At 37.2% G+C, this 27,211-nt stretch overlaps 1 protein-coding gene across 4 annotated transcripts in view; it reads left to right on the top strand.

The window, feature by feature from the left end:
* The window catches only part of frmd4a (FERM domain containing 4A), a 164,323-nt gene that overhangs the window by 37,787 nt on the left and 99,325 nt on the right, over positions 1-27,211 (top strand). The window contains exon 1 of one of the 4 annotated variants that reach the window (XM_084409661.1): positions 7,033-7,150. The exons of the other annotated variants lie outside the window; for them this stretch is intronic. Coding sequence (XP_084265787.1) covers positions 7,118-7,150 — 33 coding nt within the window. The 5' untranslated portion in view covers positions 7,033-7,117. Of the gene's footprint in view, positions 1-7,032; positions 7,151-27,211 lie in introns of those variants that run through there. 4 annotated transcript variants of the gene reach the window in all.

Genomic DNA, 27,211 nt, shown 5'->3' with positions numbered 1-27,211 from the left:
GATATTTAAAAGTAAAAAAAAAAAAAAATCTTCACACTAACGTTTAGATATTTAAATAGAATAAAAAGCCAATAACAAAGTGAGATAGGTCGGTTAGCTGATTACCTTAAAATTCCATAGATATCGGCATCAGTTCATACGGCTGTTAACACTTTCTATGACAAGCGGATGCGATGAGACCAGGTTTCCGGTTTCGTCATGCGACGTTCGACATATACCCTATTGGTTCATTTTAGCTTGTTATGTAAATGGAGACTAATTGATGATTACAGCCATTAGTCCAGAACTGTCCCACTGTGAAGCCTGTTTCTCTGTTGATTCCAGGGGCGAAGAGCCATTAGCAGGATCCTAACACTCTATAGATCCTAATGAAAGCCTTCAGCAGATGTACTTAGAGAAAATTATACTCCTCTGTGTTCTCCAGTCTGGATCTGTCTGGATATCAGAGTCAATATTTACCCAGAGACACAATGTTCAACCCTCTATTGCCATGTCAACTACTGATAATGTAATGGTTCATCTTTTTTTGTCTTTTATTGGGGTCTCGGACTGAAGTGTTTTAAGCAAACATACGTCATCCATCACAACATGAACTGCTTCATCTCTATGCAGGGTCCAGGGTGAACACTTGCCAAACATAAGTAAAAATATATGCTTTAAATCCAATTGGGAGAATGCTAATCAGACCCTTGCTAATGTTAGTAATGGGGTTTAAATCAAAGAGATTTACCTACCTCATTTACCTAAGAAACCTAAGGGCGGTTGGCCGGACAGGGTTTAAATTAAGACAGGAGTAGGCCTTAATCTAGAATAGTTAATCATAGAAAAATGGCTTTTTGAAACAAATATTAAGTATATATTACTAACACCTGGACTATAAAGTCCTGAACTAAAATAAACAAGATTAATTTAAAAACAACTGTGCTATCTTGAATTAACACGACTGAGGTTGCCAATAAAACATGGAATGAACCAAGAAAAGCTTAAAATTGTATGGAACTGAGAAGCAAATCTCAGAAAAAAGCAGAAAAAAGACTTACTAAGAGAGAAAACTCTTTTAAAGCAAAGAAAAACTGCACACAGCTGTGGGATCAAAGAAAAGGAATGCCTGGAAATCGATTTGTAATTAATTCAGTGCATAAACAACAACTTCAGGTAAGATTGAATCATCGGCTTTATTACCTTACTGTTTTGTGAAGTCTGTGGGTGGACATTATGGTAGTTATTCAGTACAGGTGTTATTGAGCAATAGATAAAACACACACACACACACACACACACACACACAAACCTGAAGAGAGAGGTTTAAGACTGGTGGAGGACCTTTTGAAACAGTAATATTGTTTTAAAATAACAGTTTTCTCTTTTAATATTTTGTCAAATGTAATGTATTCCTGTGCTGTCAAAGCTGAATTTTCAACAGTCATTAAGTATATGAGAATAACTTGATATTGAAGAATGACTGAAGACTGGCAGTGTCATTCTTCAGTGTCAAGTTATTCTCATATATTTTATGTGACCCTGGATCACAAAACCAGTCATAAGTCGCACGGGTATATTTGTGGCAATAGCCAACAATACATTATTGATTTTTCTTTTATGCCAAAAATCATTGGGCTATTAAGTAAAGATCATATTCCATGAAGATATTTTGTAAATTTCCTACCGTAAATATATACAAACATTTATTTTTGTGAGTGAATGCAGCACAATCGCGAGAATAAATGGACAAGGCGATTTTATCAATGTGTCTTTTTTTTTTCTTTTTTTTTTACCCTCAGATTCAAGATTTTCAAATAGTTGTATCTCTTTGTGGTCCAGGGTCACATATTGTTCTTTCCTATTAAATTTATGACTGGTAATAAATATTTATGAGCAGAATTTTCTCATTTCACGTTTGTCGGCTGAGCCTGTGAGTGTGTTTGTGTATGTGTGTTTTGTTTGGGGTGGGATGTACCTTAAGCAGTTTAACACTTCCTGTTAGCACTTGCTCTGTATAAAGATTGATGAGTTTGCCACCCAATGTTGACACCTCCTCAGAATGATAGAATTATGATTTAGCTCAGTAAAGAGGAATCAGGTTTCCTTTGTTTATTGAGTTTGTTATATGGATATCCACTGGTTGGTTCAGTGGAATGAAAGAAACTCAATTTCGTCTATACTATTTATATTCATGATGTCTTTATACATACTTTCTTTAATTAGGGTCAAGGGTCTTTTACTGGCAGCAAACATCAATTAATTAATGTAACCTCATGAACCTCATGCAAATTATTGATATGATTGGATGATGGATGGATGGATGATTTGTGCATGAGTTTGCATATTGCATTTTCTAGTTATTCAAATCTTGTTGGGATCGCTGTGTGTGTTTGTGTTGCCAGCTCAAATCAATTACATATCTCATGCATTGAACTTTAGAAAAGGAATGCACATGGTGGAAGGGAGTTTTGTTAGCATGTATGCTGAGCAATTCTCCTTTGATCTGCTTTATAGACTGTATGCACAACACATAGTCACAGACATAAAAGCTGCACCGTTCGGTCCTGAGGTCATATGTCATGTAAACAGAGTGATGACAGGTGGTTTGACCGGTGCAGAACAGAGATTAGTGTGATCTCTGGAGATCTCATTGATTTCCATGTGGGCTTTTGAAAGGTCATCGTGGCGAAAAGCCTCGAAATTGACAGAAAGCATCACATGACAAATTAAACACCAGTTCAGGAACCACCATTTATAGAAAACAAGTAGCTTGTTATTGTTTCTTAGTACAGTGGAAATCATTGCATGTTGTGAGCTTTTTTAGAGTACCTAGAGGAAGTGGAATTTGGAAGCGTAGATGCAAGGTGGAGACCGTTGCTATGGGGACCATGATGCATGAATCTTAAATGACGAGAGCTCAAGTTGTGTGTGTGTGTGCGCGTGCGCGTGCGTATCCATGAGAGAAGGCTGCAAAGAAATAGAAAACTCATTAATGCTTCTTTGACTTTTGAATTAAGTGAAGTGATACACTAAAAGTCCCAAATGTGTAACTGAGAGAGATGTATCTGTCAGTAAAGCTACGAACGTTTCTGTTCACGTTTTAATTGATTCTGAGAGATCAAACTTGTGACAGCGAGGAAATCTCTCAGATATCTGAGAATCGGGGTTGAGACTCCAGGGACAGGAGATGAGAGGAATTGTGTGTGTGTTAGAATGTGAGAATGACTGCATTAATAACTCTACTTTCTAATATAAACCATTTCAAACTGTGTGGCTTTAGGAGAATTCCATTTCAATTAATTAACACACATTCACTTTTACAAAATGCTATTTATGATACTGGTGTGTGTGTGTGTGTGTGTGTGTGTGTGTGTGTGTGTGTGTGTGTGTGTGTGTGTGTGTGTGTGTGTGTGTGTGTGTGTTTGTAGCTTTGTACAACTATCTTTTGTGAGGACCAGTTTGAGTTTTAGACCAGACAAAGAGAGTAAAGTGAGGACAGTTTTAGCTCTGTGCTATAACCTAGTGAGCTGACTTACTGCCCTACATAGTGCATCCTAAGTTAAATGTAATCTTGTGTGACTGATTTGAAACTCTCTGTGTAGATTGAAAATAATACTCTACATATTAAGCCCACAAGACTCATGACACAAAAATGATTCCAAGTTTGTTTTGTGCATGTTGCTATGCTAAGCTGATAACTCAACATATAGCATACAAGTGTGAAAAAAATACTATTTTCCATTATTTGATGAAGCAAGTTTATTTATTATTATCAACATTTCTTTAACTTTGTCTGCCATCTTGGACGCATTTTTTTCCCTGAGCATGTAGCCTATGCATTTTATATATATATTTTATATATATACATACACTGTACAAAATACATACATAAAATATAAAATACATTAAAAAATACATAAAAAAAAAAATATATATATATACAGTGGGGAGAACAAGTATTTGATACACTGCCGATTTTGCAGGTTTTCCCACTTACAAAGCATGTAGAGGTCTGTAATTTTTATCATAGGTACTCTTCAGCTGTGAGAGTTTTGTAAAACAAAAATCCAGAAAATCACATTGTATGATTTTTAAGTAATTAATTTGCATTTTATTGCATGACATAAGTATTTGATACATCAGAAAAGCAGAACTTAATATTTGGTATAGAAACCTTTGTTTGCAATTACAGAGATCATACATTTCCTGTAGTTCTTGACCAGGTTTGCACACACTGCAGCAGGGATTTTGGCCCACTCCTCCATACAGACCTTCTCCAGATCCTTCAGGTTTCGGGGCTGTTGCTGGACAATACGGACTTTCAGCTCCCTCCAAAGATTTTCTATTGGGTTCAGGTCTGGAGACTGGCTAGGCCACTCCAGGACCTTGAGATGCTTCTTACGGAGCCACTCCTTAGTTGCCCTGGCTGTGTGTTTCGGGTCGTTGTCATGCTGGAAGACCCAGCCACGACCCATCTTCAATGCTCTTACTGAGGGAAGTAGGTTGTTGGCCAAGATCTCGCGATACATGGTCCCATCCATCCTCCCCTCAATACGGTGCAGTCATCCTGTCCCCTTTGCAGAAAAGCATCCCCACCTCCCAAGATGTTTCCACCTCCATGCTTCACGGTTGGGATGGTGTTCTTGGGGTTATACTCATCCTTCTTCTTCCTCCAAACACGGCGAGTGGAGTTTAGACCAAAAAGCTCTATTTTTGTCTCATCAGACCACATGACCTTCTCCCATTCCTCTTCTGGATCATCCAGATGGTCATTGGCAAACTTCAGAAGGGCCTGGACATGCGCTGGCTTGAGCAGGGGGACCTTGCGTGCGCTGCAGGATTTTAATCCATGACGGCGTAGTGTATTACTAATGGTTTTCTTTGAGACTGTGGTCCCAGCTCTCTTCAGGTCATTGACCCGGTCCTGCCGTGTAGTTCTGGGCTGATCCCTCACCTTCCTCATGATCATTGATGCCCCACGAGGTGAGATCTTGCATGGTGCCCCATACCGAGGGAGATTGACCGTCATCTTGAACTTCTTCCATTTTCTAATAATTGCGCCAACAGTTGTTACCTTCTCACCAAGCTGCTTGCCTATTGTCCCGTAGCCCATCCCAGCCTTGTGCAGGTCTACAATTTTATCCCTGATGTCTTTACACAGCTCTCTGGTCTTGGCCATTGTGGAGAGGTTGGAGTCTGTTTGATTGAGTGTGTGGACAGGTGTCTTTTATACAGGTAACGAGTTCAAACTGGTGCAGTTAATACAGGTAATGAGTGGAGAACAGGAGGGCTTCTTAAAGGAGACATATCATGCTTTTAAATTGTTCCTTTTTACATATAAATCATACATTTGTAGTCTATATAAAGCGGAACTGCAATGCTTGGGTCTGAATTCCTCATTATTATAGCTCCACAAGCCCCCTTTTTACCCCTTTTCTGATGTGCGTCTGAGAGCAACTCGTTTTGGTGCGGTCTCTTTAAATACAATTGAGACACTTCATACCCCGCCCCCTCTCCAGGTTGCAGAGGTTCAACTCCACCCCATTCGGCCATTTTTGTAGTTTGATAGCAGAGATACGATTATCTAGCAGCACAGAAACTTTTTATTCACACGTTATTAACAAAATGTCAACAACGGAAGACTTGTCCAGCCAGCCTTACATGTTCGAGCCAGAGTCGGAGCCAGAACGAGATGAAAATGAAGACGACGAACCTGTAGAACAACGTCTTCATATGGATGTAACATTATCGCAATGGTGTGTTACTGTATTTACACATGAAACTTTGGTCTTCCTACCTTTTACCACCGTGTCGATTTATTTTGATTAATATGTGCGAGGGAGAGAGAGCAAGACAGCGTCTAGTTTGGAGACGGTGAAGTCTTGTTTACACTTTCGCCTGGCTCCGAAGAGAGAGAGCGCGCGCGCGACCGGGTCTCTCTCTCTGCTCATTCTTTCAGTTAAACATGCGCCCTGTCACAAGCGCGGCAGTTCATCTACATTAGACGGTGTAATAAAGCGTGTGGGTTACTACATCCAACAACCGAACATTTTAACTTACCCTCTCGTAACTTCTGCATCCTTTAGCGGCTTGGACTACAAAATTGCAGCGAGAATTGCTCGAAGTGTTGGGCCGGAAGTCAATGTCCTTATTTGGCAGTTCCGCTGCAAATACTGTGACGTAATAGTTCAAAAAACGTCATAGATAACAGAAAAATCGGAATAGGTTGAAAAATATGACCAAAACAGAATATAAAGATATCAACGAAGCACCTGAAGAGAATAATTTCAACTTTTCTGTACTTCTAAACACTCCAAATATACAACAAAATGCATTTAAGGGCTAAAAAAGTGGATTTAGCATGATATGTCCCCTTTAAAGAAAAACTAACAGGTCTGTGAGAGCCGGAATTCTTACTGGTTGGTAGGTGATCAAATACTTATGTCATGCAATAAAATGCAAATTAATTATTTAAAAATCATACAATGTGATTTTCTGGATTTTTGGATTTTTTAGATTCCATCTCTCACAGTTGAAGAGTACCTATGATAAAAATTACAGACCTCTACATGCTTTGTAAGTAGGAAAACCTGCAAAATCGGCAGTGTATCAAATACTTGTTCTCCCCACTGTATATATATACCTTGTGGTTTTATTGTTTTATAAATTTATTTTTTGTATTCTTACATTTGTAAATATGCATCTATAGATGTATTATTTAATTATTTCATATAATTAAATATATATTTATTATATTTTATACATATTTTGTATTTTTCTAATTATTTGTCTAGGTAGGCAGCTCACTTGGAACAGTGAAATGTTATCACACAAACACACAATGTAGCAACCTTTGATGATGATGAACGCACACACGCACACACACACACACACACACACACACACACACACACACACACACACACACACACACACACACAAGCACACAGAGGCTTTCCTGCTGGGGTGGGGGGGATGCTCTGACGTTGAGTGTGTGTGTGTGTGTGTGAGACCACGAATGTGCGCCCAGAGCTGTGCTCATTGCTCGGTGAGTGTGGAGCGGTTTGGATACGTTACCGGAGCGATGATGTCTGAGTGAAAGGATTGTGGGTATTCTGAGGAATGAGCAGAAGACATGGAAGGGCTGCTTTCTCCCATGCGCACTCGGGTAAGTGCTCTGGTTGCCAGGGGATATGGGAAAAATGCTATAGAATGAGAGAGAAGAGAGAGAGTGCCGGTAAAAACGTGGGTTTATAATGTCCCCTCTGCCTGGAAACAGCAGTAAGGACAGAAAGCATGAGATGACTAGATTAAAAGGTTGTGGAGGCTTCTCACATACATACTAGTATATTTTGGTCAAAAAGAGAGCTGGTGTGGTGGTGGATGTGAAATTCAGAGGTAAAATTCACAAACAGCAAGTTGAGGTAAAGTCTAGGTCTGTGTGTTCGTTTGTGCACTTGACACTGAATGCAAAAGCAGAGAGAGGATAAAAAAGAGATAGAGAAGGAACACAATGTCAGTCGATCATTGTCCGCAGATGCAGAAGTATAAAGAGTCGCATTGAATTCATAAAGATTTTCATTTGTGTCCAGTGATCCGTGTTTATAGAAAGAGTCAACCTGTGACATTTCATCACATCATCTCATCTCTTGCTCTCTTTTTTTTAGAGACTCCATCTAGTTCCGCAAATGTGTGTGAATACATAGAATGGTTTTCGGAATAGTGTGTGAGCACATACTGGTGTGGCAGGCAGATCCAGCAGTGGTGTGTGTGGGAGTGAGTTTATAGAAATCATAATCATACAGGTGATGCAGCCACACAAGCCTTCCAGATGGCAACGGTGTGACACTTCGAACTTTAATGCATTAATAAATATGTATGGGTGTTTGTGTGTGCATGAGCATTGGTTGTGATGTGATTTGAAAAAGGTTACAATATAAAACACTACAATACAATCAATAGCATCAATTATTTTATTTTTATTAAAAAAATGTAGTGTCTGATCCAAAAGTCTATTTTTCATGTTTTTATTAAAGAATATTTCATTATAAATAACACTCCTGTTCTTCCAATTAGCTTCCTGTTATTTAAACCCTGAGTTCTCCTTATTTCTATGTCCGTTATTGTCGATGTATATTTAAATCATTTATAATATAATACTGTATATGTATACACTATACACTCTACATGTGAACGCCTGAAATAGTCCCCAGCTCAGTAACTTCCAACGTGACCGGGACTAAGTTTGTCTAACCTATTAGACCTATTTTCAGGCGCTGCGTCATATCATGAGATGCTAATGGTCCTGTCCGATTCAATGATCTATGCTAAGCTATGCTAAAAGTGGTACCGCCAGACCCGGAGTTCGGCTGAATGGATTCGAAAACGGTAAAACTCAACTGTTTAACTCTGGGGGAGTTGTAAAATGAGCCTATTTCCAAAAAAAGTGGAGTATCCCTTTAAGTAATAAATGAAAAGCAATTTACCGAAAAATGATCCGATCCATTACTCAAAAACCGTTAAATGATCAGAACAGTGAGGCTTGTGATCCGTTGCAGCACTAGAATATACTGCACTAACTTATTCTCACTCATCATACAGGACAAGTGGGCTGCGGTTGGTTTCTCCTGATGCTGTTGATTTTTGATCAGCTCGTGTGTGTGTGTGTGTGTGTGTGTGTGTGTGTGCGTGTGTGTGTTTACATGAGGCCAACAGATTGCCAGCACAGCAGGATGTTTGTTCTACTTTCTAATATAAACCATTTCAAACTGTGTGGCTTTAGGAGAATTCCATTTCAATTAATTAACACACATTCCCTTTTACAAAATGCTATTTATGATACTGTTTGTGTGTGTGTGTGTGTGTGTGTGTGTGTGTGTGTGTGTGTGTGTGTGTGTGTGTGTGTGTGTGTGTGTGTGTGTGTGTGTGTGTGTGTGTGTGTGTGTGTGTGTGTGTGTGTGTGTGTGTGTGTGTGTGTGTGTGTGTGTGTGTGTACTTGTACAACTATCTTTTGTGAGGACCAGTTTGAGTTTTAGGCCAGACAAAGAGAGTAATTTGAGGACATTTTGGCTGGTCCTGAGACCCCTGTTTAAGGGCTCAAACAGGAGAAGGGAGAAGGATATAATTATGTTTAGGGTTCGGGTTAGGCACTTCGTTGTGATGGGTAGGGTTAGGGTTAGGAGCTAGAGATTGCATTGTGGCAATGAATGTCCTCAAAAAGACAGATGTACAAGAATGATTGTGTGTGTGTGTTCTTGTATGGTTTATGAGGACACAAATGTGTATAATGTATTACATCGTAAACATGGTTTCTTCCTGTGTCCTTGTAAGCCAAATGGCTTTAAAAAACTATTTCTAGTTTAGTAAATGGTGTTTTGTTTGTTTTTATCAAAAAATGCCAAATGTGTTCTGTGATGGCTAGGTTTAGATGTAGGGTTAGTGTAGGTGGATGGAATATACAGTTTGTATAGTATGAAAACCATTACGCCTACGTGTGTGTGTGTCTGTGTGTGTAGATCCACCACTGTATTGTGGTGCTGAGGCAGCAATTCTCAACGAGTCAAGTCTAGTCATGCATGAAAAAACAGAGATGGAGAGAAAGGGGGATAAAGGGATGTCAGCAGTCTTGTCTGATATGAGCAGACAGCAGAAATGTAATACATTATTCCTTAATCTTAGTCCACAGGGGTTTTAGAAACACTCTTTAGAGTTATTGAAACACACTCAGTAATTGAACACTAAGTGTGTTTGCCAAAACATGAAACCCCAGTGACTGCCCAGCTCACTTTAAAGTAGGATGATAGGTACTCCTGATGTGAAAGCTGTTCCCAAAGCAACATTATGCTGCCTTATAAGATACCTCGTTTTTGCATACAGTATATCCTTGTGGAGAAGACAATCCTGTAGTGGATTGCAATAGAGTGCTGCAGGCACTTTGATTCCTGAACAAAATGGCAAAAGAATTTTCACAAAAATAACAAAAGTTTATGATTTTTGCTTATTTTATTCATAAGGATATCTTCACAAATGAACATGAATCTTAAAGCCTAAATACAATCGTTAAAGGTAGGTTATAACTAACTAACTAACTAACTATCCACAGTTGCACAACTTCGTCACCACTCAGTCATTATTTCAAATGTTTAAGTTTGAGTTAGAATAGCTTAATGAATATGAGTACTCATACATTGTATCATGAGTAAAAATACAACGATGCTGTGAAAGCGGACTAGTAAATAGACACATTGAAGCTTAAAAAAATCACAAGTAGGGTTTTACTGATGTATTTATCATAGAATAAAATGTGAACATCTTATTTCCGAAATTTAACCTCAAATCCATTGACTTCAGGATGATGGAACTGGAAGTACAAAAATGCTAACTTATTTTTTTGTATCACTCCATTGCAAGCAATTGAAGTGAGTTGACTCATTAGTGTGCTTTACATTTTCCTTATGGAATAATCAGTTTCACTCCAACATGTAATGGAAGCAGAATGGGTTGTGAATGCCGTTTCATGTTGACTATAACATTCACGTCTTTGGTCGTTAGCAGAAATTTTATGTTGGACAATAACCTAAACTATGCCATTAAAATGAGGCTAAGTGCTTGACTGTTTACATGAATGTAGTTTTTTGCTTTCCACCATTATCTCTCGTTGTTCATGTGTGTGAAAGTGTGTTTCTCTGGCTCCTTAATGTATGTATGTAGGCCAGTGGATCAAAAAGGAGAAAAGAAATCCTCATATGGATTGCTGTGTGCTGTCCTACACACACACACACACACACACGTTGGGTGTTTCCATGTTTTATGGGGACTTTCCATAGACATCATGATCTTTATACTGTATAAACCGTATATTCTATTCCCTAAGCCTAACCCTACCCATAAACACAACCCTCACAGAAAACTTTCTGCATTTTTACATTTTCAAAAAAACCTCATTCTGTATGATTTTATAAGCGTGTTTCTTCATAGGGACCTCAATTTAGGTCCCCACGGTGACACGAGTCCTCATGAGTTTGTGTGCATTCAGGTTGAAGTCCCCACCGGGATAGAAAAACATGCACACACACACACACACACACACACACACACACACACACACACACACACACACACACACACACACACACACACACACACACACACACACACACAGTCTCTCACTCTCACACACTGTGTGTCCATAAGCTCTAACTGATGTGGAGGAGTATAGACAAGGTGATTTCTATCAGTTCCATTAGACTCAGAGTAGATCAATGAGCAGATGTTATCTTGGATTACATGTCAGAAGCTATTGAAGGGAGCTGAGGGAGTTTGATGTGTCTGTACGTGTAATTAGACTTGCTTTAGTTGAGGGATGGGTGTTAAAGATGTGCAAAGACTCTGAATTATTTTATTTTTTTGTAGACTGGATTGTATTTTTCTATTAATAAATTCAGGTTGCGTAAAACCAAACTGATAAAGAGATAGTTCACACAAATATGCTTATTCTGTTATCATTTTTCACTGTCATCTCTTTCGAAAGCTTTGTGTGACTTAATTTTTTGTGTGTGTAAGAACGTCCCAGAAGCCCTTTTCCATTCCACAAGTGAATGATGACCTTCTGTCAAGCAAGATTTATAATGAATAATGACTTAAATTTCTATTCCCAGCAAAAAGCTATCATAACATAATTTTTCTGCTTTAAAAATGCCATTGTGATTTTAAAATGCTATTTATTACTTTTATTTTATTTTATTTTATTTTATTTTATTTTATTTTATTTTATTTTATTTTATTTTATTTTATTTTATTTTATTTTATTTTATTTTATTTTATTTTATTTTATTTTATTTTATTTTATTATTTTCACAGTTTGGCCAAAATGTGTGGTTATATATCAATGAATAAATAATAATAATAATAATAATAATAATAATAAAATGGTTGTTGTTATTATTATTATTATTATTACTAAATAAAAATATAAAAAACAAGAAATATTGCAATAACATTATAATATATATATATATATATATATATAATATTTAATAATGTAATAATGTATAATAATAATAGTAAATTGATGATGATTATAATTATTACTAAATAAAATGAAAAAATAAGAAATATTACTATAGTGATACTTCACTGTAAAATAAAAATCAAGTATTTAATAATAATAATAATAACTCATTTTACAGTACAACTGTATACAATTACATTAGTAATATTTATGGCTTTCTCAATTTCTTCATTTTCAACCTTTAAAGTATGCTTTTATGTTGGTGGAAACTCGAAGGATGGACTTAACTTCTCTTTTGTCAAAAACAGTAACTGAGTAAGTGATAACAATAAAAAAATTTGTCTGAACTAGTCCTTTAATGTTTTGTCAACTAAAACACACAAAACAGTACAGACAATCAGTCCAGACATCATATGGTTTTATTAAGATTTTTTGTGGTTTTACTATAGGCTATGTGTGATTGTTGGTCTGGCACATATCAAGTGTGTGTGTTTGTGGCATCGTTAGTGTATGTGTCTCTGTGGTAAGCGGCATTACAGCTGTCCATGCTAATATTAACAGATGGACCCATTAAGACAGATACCCCCAAAGCAAAAACCAGAGAGAGACTGATAGAAAGAGCGGGAGAGAGAGAGAGAGAGGTTTGGGCCAAAGAAACTCCAGTCTATCTACCCCACTGGCAGTCTCTCTATCTCTATCCCCTTGTCGTTTCCTTCCCATCTCTGTTAATTAACAGGGAAACAGCTGGTATGATATTCCAGGTCAAAGAGGAGAGCAGTGGGCAAAACCTGTACATGAGTTAGGAAACAGCTGATTGAATTACTCAACCAAATAACAAACACTTCCCCCATCTCTCTGTCGACTCTCCTGTAAAAGAGCGAACTATTGTAGCGTAACAGGCAGGTGGTGTCCATGTTGGAACACTCCATCTCCCAGCTGTCATTGCTGCAGTAATGAATCTGTGAGCTGACTGGTCATACTGATCAGGGTCAGGGAGCTGCTAGTTTACAGACAGTTCATGAGGAAGTGATTATCTGGGTGAAGTGCTGGGAGAAAACTGGGCCAGTTGTGTTGATCAATTAATGCTTGATTTCATTCAGGGTTTATTTGGGTTACATGAACTTGCAATGCTCTCAATATTGGCCTCATCACAACAATATTCTGAATTGGCTCAGTCAAATGAAAACTAAGAAGTTTAGTTATTGTTTACTTATTTGTTTGCTTGGATATTTTATTTCTAATGCAATGACATTTCTGTTTCTAATGCTATGAAATATGTTGCACAGTTCAAATTCACTTACTTTAAGTCAAGTGAAGTCACCTTTATTTATATAGCGCTTTTTACAATGCAGATTGTTTCAAAGCAGCTTTAGGAAATAATGCAACAAAGTTTGTTTCTGCTGTACAACAGATCTAGAAGAAAATTACGCCATAGTCCCGCTTAAGTAAGTTCAGTGATGGTTCATTTTTGTTGTAAAAAAATATTCATTTATATATATATATATATCCGCTCTGGAGAAATCAGTGATGTCATCCTCCAGCTCAGTTCAGTTCTTATATATAATATTGTTGAATATTAAGTGTCCCCAACTAAGCAAGCCAAAAGCCAAAGGCGACTTTAGATGCAAAAGCAATTTCTCTCAGCGCATACATTTATAAAAAAAAATTTCAAAATACATTCTCACTCCTGACATATTCTCATACTTATTTTCTATCTCATTGCATAATATTATCATAAACTGCATGCAAACTTCATACCGTCACTTGACATGTCCTCATTGCATAGAATCACTTATACGTTTCTCTTTCATTACATTGTCAGTACATACGTATTCTTGCAAACATATATTCTCAATCCTGACATATTTTTATGTTTTAACTTTACAAACAGTAGCGTTTAATTTCTTATTGCATAAGTATTGCATGCAAACATCACCTTCACATGTTCCTTTATTTATTTATACAATTTAATTATCCTTACTACTGTTGTGATGATATTGCATTAGCCACTGCAATCATAAAAATGAAATAAAAAAATCCTGTAGGTGTCTTGTATTGTTTGAAGGAGGTCCAATTTTACTAGATTATAGTTACCAGTATAAGCATGCATGTAGTATGGCATTGCTATTGTACAAAACGGTGGGATTTTGGCAGAAATATAATTTTGTCCTACAAGTAAATGTTGTGATTGGAATATTGTGTTATTCAGAATAGGTTGAGTCGTCCGTCTGTTTTAAGTCTCTGCTGTAGACAGTGAAGCTGTGTATGTGTGTGTGAGACAGGGAGAGAGGCTGCTGCAGGAGTGTGTGTGTGGACTGAGGACGAGAGGAGAGACAGACAGATGCCGTGACCCCTCTGCCTGTCCCTCCCTGAAGAAAAGCCTTTGTCCTCATGCTAATGAGTCTCACGGTCATTCATAAATTATCAAACTATCCTCTTCATTTTTTCTTTCACTCCTTTACCCTTTTTCCTCTTCCTTTTTTCCTTCAACTTCACTTTAATGTTCCTTTTTCCTTTCATTTGTGCGGCATCCGAAATGTATACGAAAAACAGTACGCCAAAAAGCAGTATGTCCTAATACAGTACATAGGCTGCATTTGAAAGCTGAAAAATGCTGCCTTCAGACTGCATGATATAAGGGGAAAATAACTGGCATTGCGATATTTTGTTTTTCTGCGATATATATTGCGATATGAATACAGATTCACCAGATGAATAGCTCTATTTGGAAAGATTTAATCCTTCTAGATTGATTGGTGTGGTTTTGTGGGGGGAGTGAATCTGCTTTGAAAATAATAAACAAATTACAAGCATAGATAAATACAGTAGAACAAAGTCTGTCCAGAATCAGTTTTGTGAGGTGCCCTCATGCGCAAATGCTGCCTGCGAAGTCATTGCCTTATAGGGCAGTGAGGCAACAAGTCAGCTGCCTAAGCTTTCAGACCTAGCCATAGTATTTGAAAACAGTAGGCAAAAAGTCCTTGGATAACCTAACTTCTTCCGCTGGGATTCTGAAGTGCTTTTTTGATGGACACTTTACTGTCCCATGAGGCCACTGAAGGGGATTAATGAATGAAAGTGACGCATCCCTTCCCCTTCCCCTTCCCCTTCCCCTTCCCCTTTGCAGTGTTATTGCGTGAATTATCTGAATAATGATCAGGCACACATTCGGACAGTCCAGAGAGCGGCCAGCCTGGGGTCCTGATTTATGCATTGAATTAGAGCAATTTACCCCATGTGTTCGTGGTACCTTTCAAATCTCAAGAGAGGAAACGGCTAGTGGGAGTTCAGAGAGCACACTCAGCATTTGTGTGTGTGTGTGTGTGTGTGTGTAGGAGCTGGCTGTGCAGTAACAGGCCGGCGGCTTTTTGCTCTGTTCCATTAGGACTCTTGTGATGTTCCTCATCAGCGGCAGTCAGACCAACAGCACTTTACCAATCTCTCACACTGTAGCCCTGCTTCGGCAGTTGTCATAGAAACAGCAGGCAGACTGATGGGTTGCCATCATCATTTGATCTGCAGTTTCACACAGCGGGGTGATAATTTAAGGGTCCTGTCGCAGTGGATGCCACTCATGTACAGTAATCATGCATTCAACACGGTACGTGTGTGTCATCTCCATGACATCATCATCATCGTCATCATCTCTTGAAGTTTTAATTCATGTTGTTCCTCTTTGAATATTCTAATATGTGGATATTTTAGCATCACAGGGAATGTGTCAGTGACACCAAGAGAAATGGACATTAGAGGAAATGTTTCATCATTCAAACTGCTTATCGGCACACACACATACACACACACAGCTCATTTCTATATGCCTTGATTAGGGCTGCTGAATATGGGCAGAGTCAGGCTCTCGGTAATACCGCTCATTTATCATCAAGAAAGCTCATGGTGTCACACACACATGCAGCATGCAGTCATCCACTCACACTTACCCTCTTCTGCACACTCTAGTGTGTCTTCATCTTGCTGATCAGTGTGAATTGCTTTGATTCATGAATGGAAGGGATGAGGGTCTGCAGAGGGTCTACAGTGAGGGGCAGGCAGGTTAGTACTGGGAACTGGTGGTTTGATGATGTCACCATCTCTCTGACATCAAATGAGCACTGTCTAGCTCACTTTGTGCTTTGTGCTGTATTGCATTTGTAACTAGGCGTGTAACAGTACCCTCATGTCACGATACGATATATAATTCCGATACTCCAAGACATATGGTAAAAGGTTAACAAAAATGTACTGTTAATTAGAATGCTAAATTTGGTATTACATTGTGGGTGTAAATGAATAGGCTTGGACTTGGTGCTGGTAACCCAATGCACTTAATAAAAATAGTCATGATTCTGAAGCTGAAAATGCAAAATTATTTTAGACGAAAATGCTTGCACTCTGTCACTGACTAGATATATTTAAAACAACATGACATTTGGCATTATCAGGACCCTCAAATATTCCCCCATTTCATTATTATACATTATATTAAACATTATATGAAGAATTCAGATGCAAAAGTCTGTAAGTGCCATCTGAAATTTTCTTCTAGAATGATCATTTTTATCAAGCTTGTATATTTAAGTTCAATAATTTCACTTAAATGACAACTAATAGGTAATTTTCATTGCCATTTAAGTGAAATTACTAAACTTAAATATACAAGCTTGATAAAAATGATCATTCTAGAAGAAAATTTCAGATGGCACTTAGAGGCTTTTGCATCTGAACTCTTCATATATAGTAGTTTAATGTAGTACTGACACTAAAACTCTAGAAATTTACATATTATATATGTAGATACATATTGATACATTTTTGTATCGCGATATATTGTGACATGATATATTGTTACACCCCTATTTGTAACATAAACGACTTGATGTTGCATGCAATGTCTAAACATGAACACTGCCACAATTCTAGGAATCTCTGTGTGGTTGCCAGGGTGTTGTTATGCAGTTGTTGTGGGTGTTCTCAGTGTTTTTTAGGGATGCACGCAATATCGGTACTATATCAGTTATTGACTTTTTATTTTATTTTCTGCATCGATTATTTTTAATAGCATTTTTTTTAACGTGCATGTTCAGTTCCCATATTTTTACATTTGAATTACCTTTGCCGTTATGTGATGCTCGCTTAAAGTTAATCTAAACTTTAACTTTATTAAAAAAGTTACTATTTTTATAGTAGATTATAGTTACTCTAAAATTACTAATCATTTAAATCAATATTAAATTAAATCTTGACATTTTTACCCGTTTTATTACAATATTACAATGTTGTGAATCCTAGCATTTAAAATGATTTAATTTTTAAATTTTTATTTAATTTATATTTACAAAATCGTATCAAATTATTGGCCATATTTTGAAAACAGTTATCAGATCATCTGTATTTTATTATATCGAATTTTATTTATTTAGAATTTTATTATCAGTGCGTACCAGGTTTTTAATGTGTTGAAATGTGGTTGCTAGTGTGTTCATAGTGTTAGCTAATTGGTTACAAACTGGCAAAAGAGCCCACTCTAAAATCATGTTCTGGTCTCTAAAAGTACACACCTCACTTCAAGCTGTGCGATTTGTGGTATCATTGAAGTCTGTAGCAGAAGAAGTGCAATGTGAATCGTACTGAATGTACAAGGTTACTCAAAAAAGGGGGTATGACTCCCGAAAACGTAGCTGTTTTTCAATTCAAACCCCATAAACTTTCCATCTCTTATAGTTTAGACTAGAGAAACAAATGTTCCAATACATTACAGTAATATGACTATAATGTGCTGTGAAATGACTAGTGACAGAATGTTGTCATGTTGCTTCCCTGTTAATGTGTATTTAATAGTGTATTTTCATTTAAATTCAGTTTAATAAATCAAAGGATCTTTTTCTCGCTCCTGTGTTTGCATGAGTAACGTGATTTTAATATTATCACGGCATGTCTGTGAACGTTCCACATTCATAGTGTTCTACTTGACTGGAGAGATGAGTAATTTACACATTTACCTATAGGACAGATAAACACCCTACTTCTTGCTAATTTTTTTGTGTGTACACATTAAATACTGCGACAGGCATAACACATTGTCACCCTTTTAGTGTGAATATGACCCTATAAATGTTTCAATTTAAAATCTTGTTTTGGGGTGAATATTTGCTCTTGGTGAGAATAGGCCTTTAACCCAATCATCAATCCTTGTCTTAGATCTAATTATCATTACCTCTAAATCTAATTTGCAAATGTTAATATCTCTAGAGGCACTATGTAAGGTCTTGCTAGTGTCTAAATATAATCCACTGACATTTACTTATATAGTTTTAATAAATAAATGCACTGGCATACACAAATCTACCCTTCGTAACTGATCTCACTCAAATGCTAAATGTAATATGCCTTCCTTGTGTGCGTGTGTGTGTGTGTGTGTGTGTGTGTGTGTGTGTGTGTGTGTGTGTGTGTGTGTGTGTGTGTGTGTGTGTGTGTTAAATCAACTGTTTCCTTATCTGCAGTAGGCAAGGAGGGTCTTAGGGGCTCAGAGGCCATCATAATGAATAAAAGAAGACAGTCAAGACCTTCTTCTTTTCTTTCTCTCTCTCTCTGTCCCTCAATGTCTATTGCTATTTTTTGTGTCAAATAAAAATTAGCTTTAATTAGCCCATTTTATCCTAAATGAGAACTGGAAATGTGAGTACTGCTACAATGCTTGTATGATTTGGATGGTTGCCAGGGCATTTCTAGGTGGTTACTAAGGTGTTTTGAGTGGTTGTTAAGGTGTTATGAGTGTGGTTGTTACAGTAGGTGATTGCTAAGGTGTTCTGAGCAGTTGCTGGGGCATTTCTAGGTGGTTGTTAAGGTGTTCTGAATCGTTGCTAGGGCATTGATGGATGCTATAGTATAGTAGGTTATGTCTAAGGTGTTCTGAGTGGTTGCTAGGTGGTTGCTACGGTGTTCTTAATTGTTACTACAGTAATGATTTCTTATGTGTTCTGAGCAGTTGCTAGGGCATTTCTATGTGGTTGCCAAGGTGTTCTGAGTGGTTGCTATGTGGTTGCTAAGGTGTTCTGAGTGGTTGTTAGGTCTTTGCTAGGGGGTTGATAAGGTGTTCTGAGAGGTTGTTCGGTGGTTGCTATTGCTAAGGTACTCTGAATGGTTGTTAGGTCATTGTTAGGGGGTTGATAAGATATTCTGAGGTTGTTCGGTGGTTGCTAAGGTACTCTGAATGGTTTTTAGGTCATTGCTAGGGGGTTGAAAAGGTGTTCTGACAGGTTGTTCGGTGGTTGCTAAGGTACTCTGAATGGTTGTTAGGTCATTGCTAGGGGGTTGATAAGATATTCTGAGGTTGTTCGGTGGTTGCTAAGGTACTCTGAATGGTTTTTAGGTCATTGCTAGGGGGTTGAAAAAGTGTTCTGACAGGTTGTTCGGTGGTTGCTAAGGTACTCTGAATGGTTGTTAGGTCATTGCTAGGGGGTTGATAAGATGTTCTGAGGTTGTTCGGTGGTTGCAATGGTGCTCTGAGTGGATCCAGGGTATTTCTTGGATGCTTAAGTAAGTTAAAAAAGTAATAGTACACTTTTCCTCAAGCCACTTGTTTTGAGGTATCAAAACCCCCGGAATGCGATTGCGAACAGACCAAGCAGGATATCCCTCCCATCTTCAGGGTCCCACTTCCGCTAACTTGCACTTGATCTCGCCCCATGCATGGGACAGCCCTGAGCAATAGTAGCTTAATATTATGCTATGTTATAATATTATACTATGCATGCCAGGAACCTCTGATTTGCATCCTCCACTGAGCACAGCTCCTGTCCTCCATGTGAAATGTTGTTTCTGGCTCCCAGGCATCTTCTGGAGAGAACACTGGGTCATATAGAACCTACACAACTGTGTCAGCCTGGCCAGTGTAGCTTCCACATCTGGATCTGTGCTTTTGTCCTCCTGTATTAACACAACAGACAGGGGTCCCTATGAGGAGCTTGTATGCAGAGACACTCCTCTAATTCAGTTTAATGAGACTGACCCACATTCAGGCACTCAGAATACCTCCAAAAAGCTTTAGCCTTAATGAGTAATCAAGTGCATCTCTTGTTGTTTGCCCCTGTGTATGTGTATGTGCCCCGTTTCCCTCCGAGCATTTCCACTTTGTTCTTCATGAATTCATCTGACTATTTTAAGGACCAAAAGAAGAGCAGTGCAACACACACACTCACACACAATTTTCTGATGCTTCCTTTGCTCTGTTTAACAGGACTTCAGAAGTCCAGATTCGAGTCCCCCGTGAGGGCCACTTATCTTCTACACTGACCTATTTCTTATAAAAGAGAGGGTTTTTGTTAGTGTAGACTTCAGCCAGTCTATTTCAACATCATTATGAAGATCTGAAAATATATTTGAAAATCGCATTAAATCAGATCAAACCCTCCAAAATCAAAATCAGAATGTCTTTTGAGGTTGTGATAATGTTGTTTCCCCAGTAGACCTTGCAGAGCATCCCAGAGGAAATTAAAATGTGTGCTGTTGCTTTTATTAGCAATTGGATGTGCAGTTTTTGCCTGGTATGATCAAATTGCCCCCAAAAAAGATGCATTAAATTTATAAAAAGTGGCAGTAAAGACATTGATAAATATAATGTTATCAGTGTAAACCCTATTGCTCAAAATTATTAATTGGTTTGAGTTGGGTAAACTTTAATTAAACAAATTAGTTTAATCAAATGAACTATTACGAGCATTTAGAACGTTCTTTTTCTTTTGAGTTCACAAAACTGACACATTTTAAGTAATTTGAAATGTTTTGAGTTTTATGAACTTGTTTCTTTTAATTTAGACAAACTTAAATGTGTGAATTAGCTTACTCAAAATGTGTAAGGATTACCATATCATGGTGATGAGTGGAGCATGAGCTTAGTTTGAGAACAGATAAATGTTAAATGTTCTAATGATGTGATGTGCCGTATCATTCAGCAAATTGCTATGCTATGCTAATGCTATCAAAGAATTGTGTTAGCAGTTAGCAAGGCGTTTATTAAATTAGCTTGTTAAAGCTAAGTTTCCACTACTAAAAATATTTAAGTTGAGATTACATTATCAATAATGTAATATATATAATATTTAAGTTGAGATTATGTGTGAATTAGCTTACTCAAATATTTCAAGTTAAGAGCAATAAAAATGTATGAGTTAAATTAAAAATAAAAATCTGCCAGTTCTGCTTACTTAAACTTTGAATTTCTTAACTTAAAAAAATCTTAACTTAAAAAAATGTGATGTAAATGTGATGTTAGTTTTGCCAACTTATTTTGGTTTACACTGTACAAAAGGTTTAGTTTTCCAAATAAATACTCTTCTTTTGAATTTTCTATTCATCAAAGAATCATAAAATAAAAGTATTACGGTTTCTATAAAAAGCAGTTGTTTAACATTGATAATAATGATTTCTGAAGGATCATGTGACACTGAAGACTGAAAATTCAGCTTTGCAATCACAGGAATATATCACATTTTACAAAATATTCAAATAGGAAACAGCTTTTTCACACAATTTTACTGTTTATACTGTATTTTTTTATCAAATAAATGCAGCCTTGGGTAAGAGACTACTTTCAAAAACACAAGCAAACTTTTGACCGGTACTAGTATATGAAATGAATGTGGGTAGCAGCTCAGATATTTGATTGTCTTCCTAACATTGAACATGAGAACAATAAAAAAACAATGTTTTTTGGATTTTTCCCCCCAAAAAATTTGCTCTCCATTTAATCTCATTGCAGTCTAGGAGAAACAACTGAGGTGTTGGAGAGATCTCAGTTGTGGTGTTCATGTATGTCAGTGTGTCTGCCCCGGACATCAGATGCATTCGAGAGCAGTGTGTTAGGACACTGCCTCTGTCTTTAAAGTGCTTTAATCCCAGCCCATAATCCTCTGTCCCTGATCTGAGATGTAACTGGACAGGTGCGCTCCGTCATGTGTGATCAAAGTCTGATGTTCCTGTGTTCACTGAGACAAGGGGATATGAGTCTGAACTGAAAAATATTATTTTTTCTAGATAAGAGGGAGGACTGAAGAAACTAAAATATAGGAGTCTATATTTTTTGTCTCCTTCATCCCAATATACATGCCTCTGGGGGGAGTGGATGCTAATCTTGTAACATGTTCTCAGTCGCTGCCCCGAGTAAGGCTCCACACACACACACACACACACACACGCTGCAGGGCACAGTTGAATGACTCTTGGATGCAGGCACAATGTCAGATATCTCCCTGCGTCTCCCCACAAGAAGCAGAACTCATGTTATAAATAGTCGAATGAGCTCTGAAGGGTGTAGTGACTGATTTTCGCTGCATAAACTGTTACTATTACTGAGCGCTGGCTGTAATTATGACCTAGATTCAGTATGGTTGTATGAATGGCCAGGAGAGGGCGCTGTGAGATGAACACAGGCAGATTCAGACTGTCACACACCACTAGGTATATTTGAAATGGCATAGTACCATACTACTTGTACTACAACTACTACTGAGTATGTGTGGAATACTGTATCCCATAATGCAATGCACTTAGATTTCATTAGATTGTCAAACCATCTTCTTCTTTTTTTGGATGCAAGATATGCCAAATAACCAAAAAATTCTAAATAACCTTTATTCCTTCCAAGATGATATCTGGACGCTATTGAATGAGGTCATGTAGCATCAGTGTAGCATACCACTATTTATAGACGGCAATAGTCGTTCTTCCCTGTTGTGACATATATCCGAGTAAAATGGTTTCCCGAACAAGAAAAAAAGTAATACATTTTTTCACGATTCTTTGATGAATAGAAAGTTCAGCATTTATTTGAAATATCAATCTTTTGTAACATTATAAATGTCTTCACTGTCAAATTTGATTAAAAATACTGAGTGTATATTTCCAAAATAATAATTATATGCCATCCAATTAAGCATGCAAGTTGTTGTTGATAGTGAGATCAACAACAATGTATCTTAGTTTGAAATGTTTATTTTTTGCGGTTTCATATTGTTTTTATAATACTCAGTATAGAAAGCAGTACACTAGTATTTAATTCCAAACCACTGGCACAGTGTAGGACAGAGAGGAGACATAGAATAACCTCTGCAGAAATTCATCAACCCAAAGCATTCGGCAGACTGCCAGTGTAAATACACACATCCATCCAATCTCATGAGTATGTGCTTAAGCTGCTGACACAGAATGTGGTCTGGGGTCAGAGTCAGGGTCGAGGTTAAAGCCCAGAGGTCAGGTGACAGATGACCCTCCTGAGGTTTAGCTCCACGGAAAGTTTAGTTCATGCACCGAGCATAGAGATGAAATGGTTATGCTGATGAAACCTTTGATGTTGTTTTTGTTGATTTACTGTAAAGCTGTACATATATTTTCACGTGTTTGTTTGCATATTTGAAAATTTGTAAAAAAATTAAATAAAAAAAACACTCAGGCCAACGTTGGACTACCTCTATACACACACACACACACACACACACACACACACACACACACACACACACACACACACACACACACACAGAGAGAGAGCTACCTCATCCATCTTTTTAATGCATGACATTGAGCATCTGTGTCTGTGTGAGCGAGAGAGCAGTAGGAGAGGTTAGGGCCGTGTCTCTGACAATGACTTTTGTTTTATTCATTAACCATTAAAGATGAGTTTTTTACAAGGTCCAGCCCAGACACACACTCATAAATCACATTTTGTGTGTGTGTGTGTTTGTGTGTTCTTGTGAGGTGGGGGTACACGCCTGCTTAAAAAAAAAGGCTAAAAGGATAAGTGTGTGTGCCTGTGTAATTGATGCCCTCTGTCCTGGTGCATATGCCAGAGTGTAGCATATGTCTGAGAGATGCACCATGATTAATAATTACCACAGGCACTGCTCCAGCTACCACAACTCCTCTTGCTCACACATACACAAATTTAGTTCATTTTGCTTCGTTTGTCTAGAAAAAACACAAGTGAAATGTCAGTGTCTTGATATGGTCTCAAACTGTTTTTTTGTTAGTTTTTTTAAAGAAAAAGCAATATCACACTCCTGCAATTAGCACTGCTGTGATTTGGCTCATGATCTTGTGTAATTATACATACATATATATATATATATATATATATATATATATATATATATATATATACACACACACAAAATATATATGCCGTATTGTAAAATTTGGGATATGTTGTGAACTTTAGTGAAGTGCACTGAAAAGAAATATAAATAACATATATTAAAAATATGTAAAAAAAAAAAAAAAAAAAAAATTCTGCAAATGTTTACACACTTTTTTTTTTCATGTAAATTATTACATTTTATATGTATTAAATATATAAAACATGGATTATGAATGTTTACATTTTATGGTAACACTTACAATAGGGTTTCATTAGTGAGAACATTAATAATGAACTGGACTTCTACAGCATATATTAATCTTGTTAATGTTCAGCATTTACTAATCCATTATTAAAATCGAAAGTTGTATTTGTCAACATTAGTTAATGCATTGTGAACTAACATGAACAAACAATGAACAAATGTATTTTTTATTAACTAACGTTAACAAAGATTTACAAATACACTAACAAATATATTGCTCATTGTTCATGTTAGCTAATACATTAATTAATGTTAATGAAACCTTATTGTAAAGTGGTACCAATTATACATTTGGATTATAATGAATTATACATTTATTATTTTAAAATTTAATATTAATATGTAAAATTTTGAATGTATTACTTTAATTTTGAAAAAAATATTAAAATCTACTTTGTGACAGAATATTGATTAAAGTAAATCTAATTTAAAACATTTAATTTGACATTTAAATAGCAACATTTACTTACAGATTTGATGCATCAACACTTTGGGCCCTATCTTGCACCCAGCGAAATTGACTTTGTACACCGACGCATGTATCATTCCTATTTTGCACCTGCGCACAGCGGACTTTTCCCTCCACAGACGCACATCGGTAAACTAGGAAATGCATTTGCGCTCCCGGGGGCGTTTCAGCGCAAAGAGGAGGCGTGTTCCGGCACAAACGTTCCCTGGTGCTATTTTGCAGGTTTAGAAAACAATTCTGCCACTGACAAGGAAAAACCTAGTCTAAAGTCAGTTGCGCATGTTATTCATATGCTATTTTAAGGGCGCATGCTTGGCCATAATCAATGTAGCGTGTGCACAACGCGCATGCACTTTGCTTATCTCATCTACACACAGACGCAGCAGTTCTCATTTTTAGAAAACCATACATTATTACAAGGAAAAATATTAACACACGAGGGAAATCATTGTTGTGTCCATGAAGATGTGAAAAAACAGGCATAAATCTAGCTCACACATTTACCCAAATTATTATACGCCTGTTTAACCGAAGCTAATTTGGGTGGGTTTCTCCCATCCCCATACAATGTCACTTCTCTGTCTTTAACGGCCCTGACGAGAACCTCCTGGCGTGCGCCTGGCAAATCCGCCATGGAACAAGCACGCCTGCTCTTAAAGGGAATGTGAGATGTCACTCTGATTGGTTTATTTAACGTTACGTCCAAACCACACCTATGAATAATGAAGCTACTTCAGACCAACCCATTTTAGATTTGCGTCAGGCGCAAGAGTCATTTATCCCGCCGGTATAATAGCAACAGCACCCGAGATCCGCCCACAAAGTTACTTGCGTTTCGCGCTTGATACTTGTGTTTCAGATCGTTAAAATAGGGCCCTTTAACTTTAAACTCATCTTTAAAATGAACAAAATACACGAACATTGAACAGTTGTGTGCATTGTAGACCTTCCTTTTAAAGTCCCCCTGTGGTTAAAATCAAGCTTTTAATGTTGTTTATACATCTATGTGGTGTTTTTAATATGCTTTAAGACAAACCATGTGGAAAGTCATAAGTCAACACCATTGCTGAGTATTTTTTCCTTAACTGTAGTGAACCAAAGACAGTCTCAAAACCATGGTTTGAAATCGCTGGTGTTTCTGACGTCACAAACTAACCAATCACGACAACGTGTGATCATCAACGAGTGGATCTCTGAGCTGGTGTGAGTGAGTAGAGGCAGGGCTAATTTGCATATTCATATAACCGCAAATGCTATGCTAAATGAGGCAAGGGTGTAGAGTTACATTCAAGCTATTTTAAAGCATGAATCTTTTTTTTTTCTTTTTTTAAGGAACAAACATTTAAATATGTAATTTGGGTGATCAAAGAGATACAATGTCATGGGGTTGTGTGGAGATGAACCCAATTGCAGACAGTAGTCACAGCAACACAGTTTATTGTACAAATAACAGGAAAAACAAAGCCCACGAGGGGGCAAAACAAGACAAGACAGGACTACGAGGGACTAAACTAGACTATGACTCTGACAATTAACTAGACTATAAACAAACAGCAAAAACAGAACTTTCTCTAGACAATACACTTGACAGGATACTCACAAAGTTTCACAATGAATAACGCAATGTTAGACAATGTACCGACACAGGACAGAGAACATGAGGGGATTAAATAGGGAGCAAACTAATCAGGAACAGGTGAAAGCAACAATCTAATGATTACAAGATGAGATAACAAAAGGGGCGGGGTAAGGTGACAAGACAACGCAAGCACACAGCCAAAACAAATGGCCATGTGCTTATACATAAAACATGGGCCTGTCATGATCCTGCCTCAAGACCAAGGAAAATCAGAGACAAGAAGGCAGAATCATGACATACAATTGACTAGAGGGGGACTTTAAGATACATCATTTGCCCCACATGTGGATCTCTTAGTAGAAGAAAAAAAAAAAACCTGTCAGGTTTGACAGGCACCCTTATTAGGAACAAACTTTGCATTTTACTTTGTAATTTTCTTCAGATCTCCTAATAAACGTTATCATCTTGTTTCGTTGATGTTGTAATTTTGTTAATTAAATTTCGATTTCATTGCTCCTTAGCCTGTGGAGGACAGCAACCTGAATTTATAACAATTTATCTTTTTTCTCAGCATGAACATATTATTAAACTGAAAAATACCACGTTCTTAAAGGTACAATATGTACGAATTTTGTATCAAAACAACCAAAAACCACTTGCACTGTGTTATATATTTCTTTCAATTGTGTACTTCCATTATCCTAAATGTTTCCAAGAATTAGTAAATTCAGAGAAATTCACAATTTTAAAAAGTGCCCGTCCCTGTTCACTTGTCG

Source organism: Rutilus rutilus, assembly GCF_951802725.1.
Source record: "Rutilus rutilus genome assembly, chromosome: 5".
Taxonomy (NCBI): Eukaryota; Metazoa; Chordata; class Actinopteri; order Cypriniformes; family Leuciscidae; genus Rutilus; species Rutilus rutilus.
This window is presented reverse-complemented; position numbering and strand designations above follow the sequence as displayed.